Source organism: Lissotriton helveticus, chromosome 9, assembly GCF_964261635.1.
Source record: "Lissotriton helveticus chromosome 9, aLisHel1.1, whole genome shotgun sequence".
NCBI classification, from domain to species: domain Eukaryota; kingdom Metazoa; phylum Chordata; class Amphibia; order Caudata; family Salamandridae; genus Lissotriton; species Lissotriton helveticus.
The window spans coordinates 161730400-161744344 of record NC_136070.1 but is presented as its reverse complement, the minus strand read 5'-3'; the positions used below and the strand labels follow the sequence as shown (position 1 = coordinate 161744344).

The following is a 13945-nucleotide window of genomic DNA, read 5'->3' as shown; positions in this document are numbered from 1 at the left end:
TACAGTGCACTATGTGTGCCCATGCCTGTAAATCCAAGGCTGCTGGTGGACTCACAGCACAGATTGTGCCACCCACAGAAGTAGCTTGTAAAATGTGACTCAGGCCTGCCATTTTGGATCCTGTGTGCAGTCTGGGACTACCATGTCGATTTGGCAATTACACATACTTGCCAGTCCCTAAACTTTCCCTCTTAAATACATTAGTCACCCCTTAGGTAGGCCCAAGGTACCCCTGTGGGCAGGGTGCAATGTATGTGAAAGATAGGACATGCCCTGATGCATGTTGCATGTCTTGATAGTGAAATACTGCCCATTTCATTTTTCAGTATTGCAAGGCTATCGCTTCCCATTGTACAGAATGGGCAGTTTGTTTATAACATCTTATAAACATAACTGACCCTAGGAACAACATGGAAAAGTAAAGTTTAATATGTCTGAACTCAGAATGTTAAAGTGCCTCTTTTAGTGTTTAAAAATAACACTTTTAGAAAGTAGGTATTTTCTTGCCTAACCATCCAGTTTTCCTCTGCTAGGTTTCTGTTTTGCATGCCTGGCTTTTGGATGACAGGGGCTGGAGAGGGACTGCTGCTCCAGAGGTCTGATGGTTTAGGGCTAGGCTGAATAGGCCTGGTTTGCATTTGGAGTGATGGGAGGAGTAACACCTTCAGCAGAATAGGACTGTGCCTGCCACCCACAATGACGGCTCCACCCCCCTGTGGTGTGTCTGGAGCCAGGGCTCACACTGACAATGGAGGAGGTTGTGCACTTGCAAAGTGCCCCACAGAACTAGTTTTGTCTGGGTACAGACACACTCTGTCTTCAAAGAACAAAGGATTTTTGAGTATAAAAAGAGGGGCCCGAACCCCAGACATTTACATCCTTTCTGGGTAATCAAGAGGAACCTTTGCCAAGGAGAAGAGCCGGAGAAGCTGAGGAGGAATACTGCATCTGTGCTGTTTGGTGTCTGGGGTTGGCCTGCAGTGGCTACTTGCTGCCAAGGAAAGGAGAAAAGTACTTTGCTATTTGCTGTGTCCCCTGCTTGAGGAAGATCTCAAAGGGCTTGCAACTGAACTTGCCTCTTGTTCTGAAGTCTCAGGGACACAAAGACTTCACCACCAGCTCCCCTGAACTTCCTTGCTGAGAGTTCTGACCTGGAAAGAGGTGCCTGCTGTTTTTTGGACCTCTAGAGACTGTATTCAGCTTGGAGCTAGAAGAATCCACGCATTATCCCGGATCTTCGCATCACATTGAGGCACCAAGTTTGTTGCATTGTTGGGGGACGCAGTAAGAAATAGACGCATCCCCTCCCCACACAGTAAGAAACTGACGCATAACCTCCTCTCCGGTAAGGAACCGACGCATCACCTCCCCCGGAGCAAGGAACTGACACATCACCTTCCCTAAGTGTAAGGAACCGACACATCACCTTCCCTGCGGACCATTTTGTTTGTTTGCATGACGTATCCCAGGTACTTTGTGGGAAAAATGTTGCATCTGCAATTTGCTTTGAACTGAACTATTTCTACCATCTGAAAGTCATATGTTTATTACTGTTCTGTGGATTTTTGTTGTTTGGTCTTGTTGTGGTTTAGATAAAGATTAATTATTTTTCTAAACTGATGTGGTGTCCATTTCTAGTGGTTTCACTGTATTACTGTATGTGTTTACAAATGCTTTCCACACTGCCTCTGAGATAAGCCTGTCTGCTCGTGTCAAGCAACCAAGGGAATGATCAGAGGTTATCTTAGGAGTGTATCCCTCTTATCCTGACTAGAAGCAAGGGTCCCTATTTGGACAAAGGCACCTACCTCTGCCAACTAGAGACCCCCATTTCTAACACTAGTGATGCATTAGATTTAATAAAATACTAACTCATTCAATCCACTCTCTTGTTCAAGGCATGACATCCAATTTTAGACAAAAAAAATCTGAATCACAGGGACATTAAATAAGGTATCTATGCAGTCACCTTTAGCTTATGGGGGAAAGTGGTTTAGTTGCTGACTTTGGCTGCAGGAGAACTTGGCCCATGTTCCATTCTGCCCACCTTAATAATTGCCATTAATCTGGGGAAGTTTGTCTTGCAATGCACTTTGCTTCCCTTTAGCCTATAATTGTAAACATGAAAAAGTTACCTAATGCTGTCATGATGATCTGTATAGAATACAAAGTATACATCCATTTGATGGTCTAACATATTTGGTTTCCTTGTTCTGGAGCTCTGAATTTGAGCCACTAATCCACACCACTTAACTCATAATAATACATGTTTTGCAAGAGACATGCAAGCTTTCATAATATGCATTTTAAGTGGCATAAGATTGTAAAGCAATGCAAAGTATTTTAACTTGTAATCATTCTACACTTACAACTGCAATGGATTCATTAATTGAAGGTGTATTAAGTGGTAGTATTTTGTATATGTTTTTTATTACATTCCTTTCTTCTAACACTCTATCTCGTTTTCTTTCTTACAGCTCCAATCAATCCTCACTTGAGTGAGTATTCATGACTAATTTCTTTATTTTCAATGATGCATTAGTTGTTGAATAGTGTCAACATAGATTATTAAATATAAACGGAAATAAATGTCAATGTCATGGCAGAGTCTGCATTCATACAGGAGCATACTTTATAGCATGTGTTAACTTGACTGTTGCAAAAATGTTACAAATTTCTCTTTTTGTAATTGTTTCATCTCGTAGTCAACCAATTACCAGTAGCACAACCAGTACTGGGGGAATGATTCCACACCTTTAGTTACCTATACCATGTGGCATCTTCCTGCTATTACTTTGTCATCCTGACTTAATAATATGGACTTAAGACGTGCGTTCTTACATTGTATTTGCAAAATATTACCTCTTGTTCCTAGGAAATTCTATATTACTATTCTCAGTACTTTCCCGAAATGAAGGTGGGAAACCTCAGTTCACATAAAACTGCAAGGCCCCCTTATCCCTGTGCTTTGCTTGTGACATACATAAGGCATACAGAAACAATGCTCACATAACTTCAAAACTGCTGGTAGCAGGAAGGAAACAAGTGAGGGAATGGGGGTACCCACTTCCCTCACTTTTTTTCATTCCTGCTCTTCAGCTGCAATTTACTATACCTGTTAATTTACCCACTGATCTCTATTTATTCGGTCCAATAATCAAAGTGACCATCAGGACAAATGCCTTTAGATCCCCAGAATTCAACACAATATCACTTTTCAAAACAATTCTCAGAAGAAAAACAACTGTCCTGAATCTTACAAATACCTGTCAAACATTATCAATGACAAACTCAAATAATCAGATCCAATAAGAAAATAATTCCTGCCTTCTCCAAGACAGCCATGTTCTTTGCACTATACATCCCTTCCCATGTCTTCCTGGTAAGGACTTATTATGGGGTGTGGCTTTTGACTATTACGACCTTCATTAAACACTGCTAGAGTCACTGCTCTGCTTCTGAGTCATGCCTCCCCCACGCACCCCCTAAAAATGAGAAAGTTTATTCTGGACCAAGAGTCCTTACAATAAAACACCATCAAATCCACCACCTTGAAACACCTCTTGATTTTATCTCCCTGCATTAAAATTCAAGCCCTGATTACAGATTTAGTGATGATCGTAGATGCTAGTTTGAGATTATAAAATGGCTGGGGAAACAAACACCTTCGGGATTCTCCCCAAACACATTTCTCCCGGCTAAACATGATGGCATTTATAAGACAGAGGAATTTATGCACAAACACTGATTCACATAGTTACTTCTCCGTTTTTATGGGGCTATTTGGTAATATTTTGGTAGTATTGCGCCCCCAAAATACCATATTCTGCAGTATCAGTAATTATAGGTGTCATGTTACTAAGTGTGTTTTTGTTAGTGCCACCCTATTTTAGCACTCTGTTTCTATGGGTTCTATCGGATTCACAAAGAACTTCTGTTCCTCAAATAACGCCTCACACATTTTACATAATAATATATTATGTCTACGATAGTCCACAATTTATTTTCCATTTTCAATAGGTAAAGAATGACCCACATGAAGGTGTGGGTCCAGAATATTGAGTATCAAAATATCGTGCTACAATCTTACACACACATAAAAAAATATATATTTTATATATATTTAGGTAGATGTGGAGTTACGTATACTATACTACATCTATACCACCCTCTGTGCACTTATCTGTTGATATTTTTGTCATTAAAATGTTTGCTACAATTTTAAGGGGGCCCGAAATTCCATCTACAATATTTCATACAACAACCCAAAATGAAAACATAGTTAAATCAAAACCGATTGTTCACTTTTTCTAATTCTCAGGACCACTGAGCACAGACTGCAGCCCTGCCCAGCAGGTCTGGATTTAGTTATAAACTTTGTCAATTTGATGGACATAGCTGTGTTCTTTCCGCAACATTGTATAACAGTACCAATCAGTCTATGAAAATGGGGCAATATCATGCTCTAAGCCAAATCCCCATGTCCCAGAGGCTAGGGGACATGACCTGAGTCCCTTTCCCAAAAACACCTTACTGGGATGTTGTGCGAGGACCTAATACGCGAGACTCTCACTGCCCTAGAGTTTATTTTGCATAACTCCAGCACTTATCAATCATAAATCTGATACCTAATATCAATTGAACCCTACTTGAGTAGTTCAGGAATTTTGCATGTCTCAATTGCTTATACATTTATTTCGACTGATTAATTGCTCCTAAGGTGCAGCAGAAAACTAATAGCCAAATGTTTTGTGAATTGACCAAAAAGCCATTTGATAGTTTTAGTTTAGTTATGTTATGGCCTAAATATTGTAACTTCACCTGCTAACCTGATTTCATTGCAATTATTGCCACCTGTCAAAGCTAGTGGATTTTTTCACCCTCTTTCAAAAGCGGTTTACCACCTATATCGCATGACTTTATTTTCCATAATGCTTCACACTCATAATCAATTACTGTATCCGGCATCAGTGTACATCTTTTCCCATTATGTCAGACCCAAAGCAAATGTATCCTTACATTGCCTTAGAGCTCTTTCAGATATTTATGCAATAACCTATTTCCCTGTTTCTTATTAATACAATGTTATTTTTATTCGTTTGACATGACTGTGGATCTGTGTGTCTCTTCCTGTATTTACAGAAACCTGAATATTGTTTCTATCTTTAATACGTTTTAGTTAATGAATCAAGGGACTTGTTTTTTTAACTGACGATTTTACTTTTTCTGAAGCATTAGACATAATAAATTGCTTGTTCTAGTAATTAAATATTACTATTACACAAATATTTGGTCACCATATTTGGTAAAATGCAACCTATGTGTATTACATGTTTATAAAGTGTATTCGTTTTAAAGATGCAATGCTATTTATGAATCTTCTAAGCATACATTTTACCGGCTACAACATGGCCCAAACTGGAATGGCGTGGGAAACAAAAAAACTAAGAATTTAGGCCCAGATCTCTGTCCTGGGAGTGAATGTTTGACATTGTTTAGAATTCCGTCCATCAGTTGTTCTTTTTTCATCTTTCTAAAAGTGGCATTTCTAAAATAGTAATGCTAAACCCAACTTTGCCAGCCAAGAGGATTTATCATTACCATTCCAATGACATAAAACATCACAGAGGTTCTCCTTGTCAACCCGGAATTACAGCTAAAAAGTGTAATAACCTGGTGGAATTACAGCTAAAAAGTGTAATAAGGAATTCCCAATGTTAACCAATGAGAAGAGTAGGCCTAACAATAGCGAACAACGGATTTAGGTGTTTTTCACTACCAGGACATGCTGAATATAAAAGTCATGTCCTTCCTTTTTACTTACACAGCACCCTGCCCACGGGCCTACCTTAGGGGTTTACTTATAGTTAAGAAAAGGGGAGCTTAAGGCTTGGCAAAGGGTTTTAAATTGCAAGACAAATGGCATTAAAACTGCACACGCACAGGCTTTGAATTGGTGGGCCTGAGACATGTTTAAAGGGCTACTTGTGTAGGTGACACAATCAATGCTGCAGGCCGACTAGTAGCATTGAATTTACCGGGCCCGGGAACAGGTAGTGCAGGTAAATTCAAAGAACTAATCATTGAGAAGTCAATGTTGGAGAGAAGCAAATGCACGTTAGCACTGGTTAGCAGTGGTAAAGGGCTTAGAGGCCAAAGGGCAACAACAAAAAATACTGCAAAAAGAGGAGGAAAGCAAGCTAAAAGTTTGGAGAAGACCACCCTAAGGCTGTCAGGTGTAACAGTTAGTATTTCCTATACATTGATTGACACACTTGTATGACTCTGTCTTTGTGTGGTTCTCTGTATATGTTTGTGATGTAAAGCAGTCCGACTCTAAATTCGATTGAGTAGTGCTATAAAGTAAATGAATATGATGTGGTATTGGGTTCAAATCAGGCCTACATACTCTGCTAACTCTCGAACACCTTAGTATAGAAGTTGGCACGGACACTGGAAAAGGTAAAAGACAAGTTTATTAGGACCCCATGGGGTGGTGATACATTCCTACAGCACCCTTCGGCAATGTAAGAAGTAGCACACCGAACATTGGTGCGCGACCTCTTTTATACAGTTTATTAGCAATAAAAAGATAGGCGGTTACAAGTTACACATTTTAGGTACATATAAGGTCATTTTTGGAACACGGCCAACATGTGGGAGGAGTTTCAACAGCACTGGTCAGTTAGTGTGAACATTCCTAAAGAGTGACCAATTGGTGCGTAATGCGCATGTGCGCTTGACCAGTACTAAAAATAGCCTGTTGCCGAGCAGACTAGTGACCATGGGTATCGAGAAAGGACAAAAGGGCACACTGACCACGAGGCAGCGTGTTCATAGGAAACGGAAGTCAGAGGGATTCAAAATGGCCCCCGTTCGTTTTGGTCAAGTTAACAGAAAAGACCGTGTAGCTGTGCTAAACGCTAACTCAGGAGCTGCCAAAACACGACAGACGGCCCTTTTAGCGTTTAGCAAAAGCTACCTCATAGTGGACGTAGTCAGAATGTTCATCCTCAATGTTAATAGCCATTATTTTCAATACTTCATCATTGATCAGTTTCTCTTGCTTAACAATAGCTCGTTTCGACGGAATACAGGCTGTGATACATACAGAACATAATGTAGGGACACATTGAATACATAGACAAAGAAAAAATAGTACTCCAATAAAAACACAGAGAATCGTTAATAATTTCCAACCCCAAGTACTAAGCAGGGTCCAGAACCAACCAGAAAAGGTCCATGTTCCATTTTCTGGATGGATCTCAGCAGCTATTTTATGTAATTTTGTAATCGAATCATATACAGAAGGTGAGTTATCTGGTACGTACACGCAACAACTACTTCCGATGACGCGGCATGCTCCACCTCTATCAGCTAGTATCACATCTAGAACCATTCGATTTTGGAGCGCTACAATTCTGGTAATTTGTAATTCCTCAGTAATATTCCCTAAAGCAGAGGCAGTTTCATTAGCGACGGCTTCCACCACACGTGTAAGCCGCCTTATCTTCCTGCTATTCAGTGCAGCTCCTACGAATGAAAATAACCCCAAATTGAAATCTACATATTGTTGTAAAGTGGTATCAGTCTGGTCTATTTCATCAAGATCTATTGTTCGTTTCACTCTATTCAATATGAAATCATGGTACAAAACATAATCATTGTGATACATGGGAGGAGCAATAAACACAGGTGGTAATACAAATGCTATATAACACGTTCCCAACCATCCCAATGGTAGACGGTGGTATCCCTTATTTCCACAAATGAAATATGTGTTACGTGAAGCTACAAATGCAATTCCAGTTGGTGTATCAAAGGTAAGTGTAATATTACATTCACTGCGGCCTACAGGGATTGTACCTTTATTTCTAATACACAAATCTGCTTTTGTATCAATGACTGTTATTATATGCATGCTCGTCACATTTATAAGTCTTTGATTCGTATATACACGAGGTGTAGAAACATTGTCCGGACGGTACTCTTCCCATTCGAATTTAGTTCCTTCAGCGTGTGGATAGCCATCTTTATCATTATAGCATATTTTATTCAACCGAAAAAGTAGTCCACCTTTCGTTGGCCATCGCAGAGTAAAAAGAAGAGTGTACCAAGCATGACAAGAACCATTATGAGAAAAAGGGAGAGGAATGAGTGGTGTTCCTCCCTTCTTCTGGTGTCCGGGCAACATTCCACATACCCAACAATTGGACGTGTTGGTCATATTATGAGTATGATGCAGAATCTTAATAAAGCTGTTGTTCAAATAAGTCTGCCTATGTCTTTCTTCGTGAAAAGGCAGAGTGAAATGAAAATGTTCAGATGGACTTGGAGTGGTGGGCAGCAAATGTTCTCGTACAGGAAACAACAGTTCTATAGTCCAGGCTAATACTGCGATCACCACTACGGTCAAGACAAACAAAACAGCACCAAGAATTCTCCCTCTTCGTGTCGAAGGAGATGCCATAGTTCACAAAACAATACTCTTCAATAACAACACTAAGCCGGAAAAATAAAAAACGATGGTTCTGAACCGAGGCTGCCGTTGATTTGTTCTCCGGGATTCAAGACGGGTGTCGCTACACTGGGCAGAACTGATCCCCCCCCCTTGATATTCCCGGCTTCCGTTTCACAAACCTCAGAGCGGTTACCAACCAGTTTCAAAAACACAAAAGGAATCTTATTTCCTGGGGCGTAGATTATACTTCACTTTATCAGAAACAACGTGGTCCGGGAAGGCTCCCTCCAATTCATCAGGCGTGACAGCTGGGCTCTTTTCTGTATCCAAAATCTTTCTGTAGTCGGATAGCACCACAGGGCTCACCAGATCCGGAGAGACACGTCGGCAGTGCGTTGAATGTATCCACCGCTTCTTGTTGGTGACTCTCACAGCAGTTCGCGTAGCCAGCAGCACTTGCTCAGGGCCATGCCATCTCGGTTCCAAACTGCTGGATCGCTCAAAGACTTTGACCATCACGTGGTCCCCAGGGCGGAGATCGTGAGCCTCACCAGTGGAGTTATCAGGGAGCGCCTCTCGAACCTGTTGATGAATAGAAAGCAAATCATTTGTTAATCGTGCCAGATAATCGTTCATCATTATACAAGGCATATCATGTATCAAACGAGGTTTTGGAACTCCCCAAATATTCATAGGCCTTCCAAACACCACTTCGTAGGGTGTGAGGCCAGATCGAGAATGTGGCACTGATCGAATGGACAGCAATGCCAAAGGCAAAGCATCCGGCCATTTCAGAGATGTAGATGCCACTATCTTTGCTAGCTTCAGCTTCAGAGTTGCATTGTATCGTTCTACTAAACCTGCTGATTGCGGATGAAAGACAGCATGGAATCGTTGCTTGATTCCCAATCCTTTCAGGACGTATTCCACTACTTTCCCGATGAAATGAGGGCCATTATCACTCCACATAAGTTTACAAACACCGTAGCGCGGGAAGTACTCTTTCAGTAACACCTTAGCTGTTGTCAATGCTGTATTGTCTTTCGTAGGGTAAGCCTCAATCCATTTGCTGAAGGCACACACCACTACTAGGACATACTTGAGATTATTACAGCGCTCCAGCTGGATGTAATCCATTTGTAGTACTTCGAATGGTGCAGCAGGTGGAACAAACCCACCTTTAGGAGTATGAGTCCCTTGTCCAGGATTGTGCTGCAAACATATCAGACAGGTCTGCACTACTCTCTTAGCCGTGCTAGCAATGTCAGCATTTTCCCAAACTCGTGTAAGCAATTTAGTAATTGCGAGAGCTCCAATGTGTGCCAGCCCGTGTGTCATTTGCACCATTGTTTGTACATAGGCCATGGGTAGTTTCCATCTCTCCATATCTTTACTACGCCAGCAACCCTCTTCATCCAATACTCCTTCAGTGGCCCATTTCATACGTTCTGCCTCAGATGCTGACCTCTGTATATCTAGTATTTCTTCTCTAGCATCATGCCACCGCTCAGCTTGTGACTTCACCACATACATGGGGAAATTATTTTGCAGCATAGCGGTCTCTCTCGCAATGCGGTCTGCGAAAGCATTGCCTTGCCCTATTTTGTCCGTCACCTTTTTGTGTGCACTGCACTTGACTATTGCAACTTTCTTTGGGCATAACAGTGCATTCAGGAGATCGCGTACCAATTCTCCATGCATGATGTGTACTCCGTGTGAAGTCAGGAATCCTCGTTCCTTCCAAAGTAGGCCAAAATCATGCACTACTCCAAAAGCGTAACGACTATCCGTGTAAATGTTCACACATAGTCCAGCACTTAACTCACATGCCTTCGTTAAGGCTATCAACTCAGCCGCTTGAGCCGATTTTTGGGGTATCCGTGCTGCTTCTACCACAGTCTTAAGTGTCGTGATCGCATAAGCTGCGGAAGTCGTACCATCTGGTAACCTCACGCACGATCCATCAACCCACAGTTCCCCATCTACATCTGGAAATGGCGTATCCTGTAAGTCGATACGACCCTTTGTCTGTTCCTCAGTCAGAAAAACACAATCATGTTGTTCTTCCTTCTGGGTCTCAGCAACAGGGTCCGGCAATAAAGTAGCAGGATTTAGTGTTGCACATCGTTTTAGTGTGATGTGAGGCGCCAACAACGTTAGCTCATATCCTGTAAGTCGGGCACTGGTTAGATGCTGCGTTTTCGTTTGATTCAGTAACGCATCTACCGCATGGGGAACTAGCACCAACAATTTGTGTGACAAAACTATTCCCTCACTTTGTCGTATCGCAACTGCTGTTGCTGCAACTGCTCGAAAACATCCAGGCAATCCTCGAGCCACAGGGTCGAGTACCGCCGAGAAGTATGCACAAGGCCTCTGTTTGTCTCCGTGTGTCTGCACTAAGACTGACAATGCGCACCCATCCTTCTCGTGTACATATAATGTGAAAACCTTCGTGTAATCAGGTGTACCTAACACTGGTGCAGAACAAAGAGCTTGTCTCAATTGTTCAAAAGCATTCTGACATTCATCCGTCCATTCAATGGGAATCGGTGTATCTTTAGACAACAATGCTAACAATGGTTTAACAATATGCGAAAAACCCAATATCCATTGCCTACAAAAAGGCGTCAAACCTATAAAGGCGCGAACATCCTTCTGAGTGCGAGGGACTGGAGTATCTAGAATTGCTTGAATTCGATCTGGTGTCAATGCACGGCCCTCCTTAGACAAAAGATGACCGAGGTAGGTCACCTTTGGTCTACAATATTGCAGCTTTTTCTTCGAAACTTTATGATTATGTTTGGCCAGGAAGGAAAGCAAGGAAAAGGTACTCTTCTCACATTGTTCTGGCGTGTCTGCAGCAAGTAAGATATCATCTACATATTGAATGAGAACCACTCCCTCCTGTAAGTCAAAGGAATCAAGCTGTCTTTTTAATGCCTGACTATAAATGCTAGGACTTTCAGTATAGCCTTGAGGAACTCGACAGAATCTGTACGATTTATTATTTAATGTAAAGCCGAATAGATATCGACTGTCAGGATGTACAGGGATCGAAAAGAAGGCATTCTTCAAATCGATGACTGTAAAAGTAGTTGCCGTCGGTGGAACCAACGTAAGCAATGTGGTGATGTCAGACACCACTGGATACTGAGGCACTACTATCTTGTTTATTTCCCTCAAATCAATAATGAAACGATAAACCTTAGCATCTGTATCTCTTTTAAGGATCGGTAAAATTGGGCTATTGCAAACATTGTAAGGAACTTCCTCGACTACTCCTGCCGAAATCAAATCATTTACAATGTGTATTAAAGCAAGTTCACCTTCTCTAGAAATCTTATATTGCGGGACACGTGGTAGAGAGACTCCCTCCTTTACAGTAATACGTACTGGAGGAATTATCATCTGCCCTACATCCGTATCGGAAGTGGCCCACAACGTTTTCGGTAAGGAGGCCAGAACTTCAGATTCATGGAGAAAACACACTCGCTCTAATTCCGGGTAATTCTCATTCAACACAACTCGCACTCCTTCTGGGGCACAGCGAATAGTAGCTCGAAAGTGTTTTAACATATCGAGTCCAATAATATTATCTGGTGTATTTGGAGACAACAAAAAGGGACAAGGGGCAGCAAATTTATCAACATGAAATGTAACTGGTTGAGACAGTGGGCTAGAAGTAGGTGTTCCATCGAACCCTATTGCTGTAATTACCTCGCCAGACAGGGGAGCCCTTGGAACCAAGTATTTGGACAAAGCGCTACGAGTAGCTCCTGTATCGACCAGAAATTGATCAGTGGAACCCAGAACATGTGCTTCTATGAATGGACCCCTCTGATCAACTGGCACCTCAACCGATTCCACACCCCATCCTACGCAATCCTATGCGTAATGCTCATCCCGTAGTTCAGCAGGACCACCCTCATTTATCTGATATTGATTGCGATTATCAAACGTATTATAATCTGACTGACCACGACCCCTTGCTCCATATCCCCCACGATCATTCGTGCCATAACCTCCTCTTGACCCTCCATAATAACTTCTAGACCTTCCACTTCCTCGCCCCCTCAAATTACGCTGCTCTCGAAACACCGGACAGTCTGCAATCCAATGCCCAAACTGTTTGCAGTATGCACATTGATTCACAGAAATGTCAGAGCGAGGGGGAGGAGCATTACTGTACGATCCTCGCCCCCCTCTATTGTTCCCTCTCGTAGCCTGAACCTGAGCTAACATTACCTTCGTTTTCAATTCCTTCGCCTTCTTTTCACTACTTTCTTTCGCCTCCAATTCCTGTCTTTCATAATATTGAGCCATAGTCAATAAAGAAGCAGGGGTTGCTGTGGTCCATGAACTTTCACTCGCTTTTAATCGTTTCGCAATCTCCGGTAGGAGATTAGCTACATACTTATCAACGAATAGATGCCTGCCAGTATCTTCTGTCAATAATTGACCACTGTAATCATGGAACGCTTCCTCGAAGCGAGAGAAAAAATCGGAAACTGATTCTTCCGCTTTCTGCTTACAAGAGGCTAGTATAGTCCAATCAATCTTTTTAGCGGGAGCAAGAGTTTTTAGTTTTGTCAGTATGGCCCCTGGAAGGTCTAATATTAATTGACACGGCTTACATGCTGGTTCTCTATCTAAATCAGCCTGAACAAGATCTTTCCAAGTGGCCCCGAGAGTCGTGAGGTCATCAAACCTACGGATTACTCTCCACATATCAGGGGGCAATATCAACCCGAAAAATAGATCAATATCAACTAACGTCATGATACATGAAGAAATTGCACTTTCAACATTTTCATAAAAAGCCGCAGGGTTTTTACGGGGATCAGGTAAAGCATTCTTAAGCGCCATGACATCTGCTCTATTCCAAGGCGTATAAACCCAATTATATACAAAATACCCTTTCGCGTCTTTGGATCTTTTATCATCATCTGTGCCATCCCCTTTATGAGGGACATATAAAGGCGCAGCTTCTCGCATAGGTCTAACATTAATCGCAGCGATCTTATCTGGTTCAAAGATAGGGCATTCTTTGGATATCCCCGTCGCTCCGGACGCAGACGAATTCTTCGACTTTGCCACCTCCCGTAGTCGCGTCGCCTCATTACGTAGTTCAATCAAACGCTTGAAGAAGTCGTCCGCATCTGAAAGAACAAAAAGACCTTTACGAAAATTCTCACGACTCTTGGATATTTCCTTTGGTTCTAACTCAAGAGAATATTTTCTATACCGCTCAACAACTTCATCTCCAAAATGATCTAAAAAATACAGTCGTTCCTTATCAGGCCACTGTTCCATTTGTTCAGTAACGTCAGAAACAGTAACAGTATTAATATTTAGTTTTCGTGCAAATGAACGTAATTCCGCAGCTCGTTCCGCATGTAACCTGGTACGCTGTGTTCGATCACTATCCTCGTCTGATCCCTCGCTCGGAGCCGTTGGTGCGACGTACGGGGGCGGACAACG

The 13945-nt window shown here is 42.0% G+C and overlaps 1 protein-coding gene across 6 annotated transcripts in view; it reads left to right on the top strand.

Moving 5' to 3' along the window:
- MDGA2 (MAM domain containing glycosylphosphatidylinositol anchor 2) overlaps window positions 1–13945 on the top strand; it is a 1540171-nt gene that overhangs the window by 1398776 nt on the left and 127450 nt on the right. For all 6 annotated transcript variants that reach the window (XM_078659694.1, XM_078659693.1, XM_078659692.1 and 3 more), the window contains one exon: window positions 2478–2498. In XM_078659694.1, coding sequence (XP_078515820.1) covers window positions 2478–2498 — 21 coding nt within the window. The remainder of the gene's footprint in view (window positions 1–2477; window positions 2499–13945) is intronic.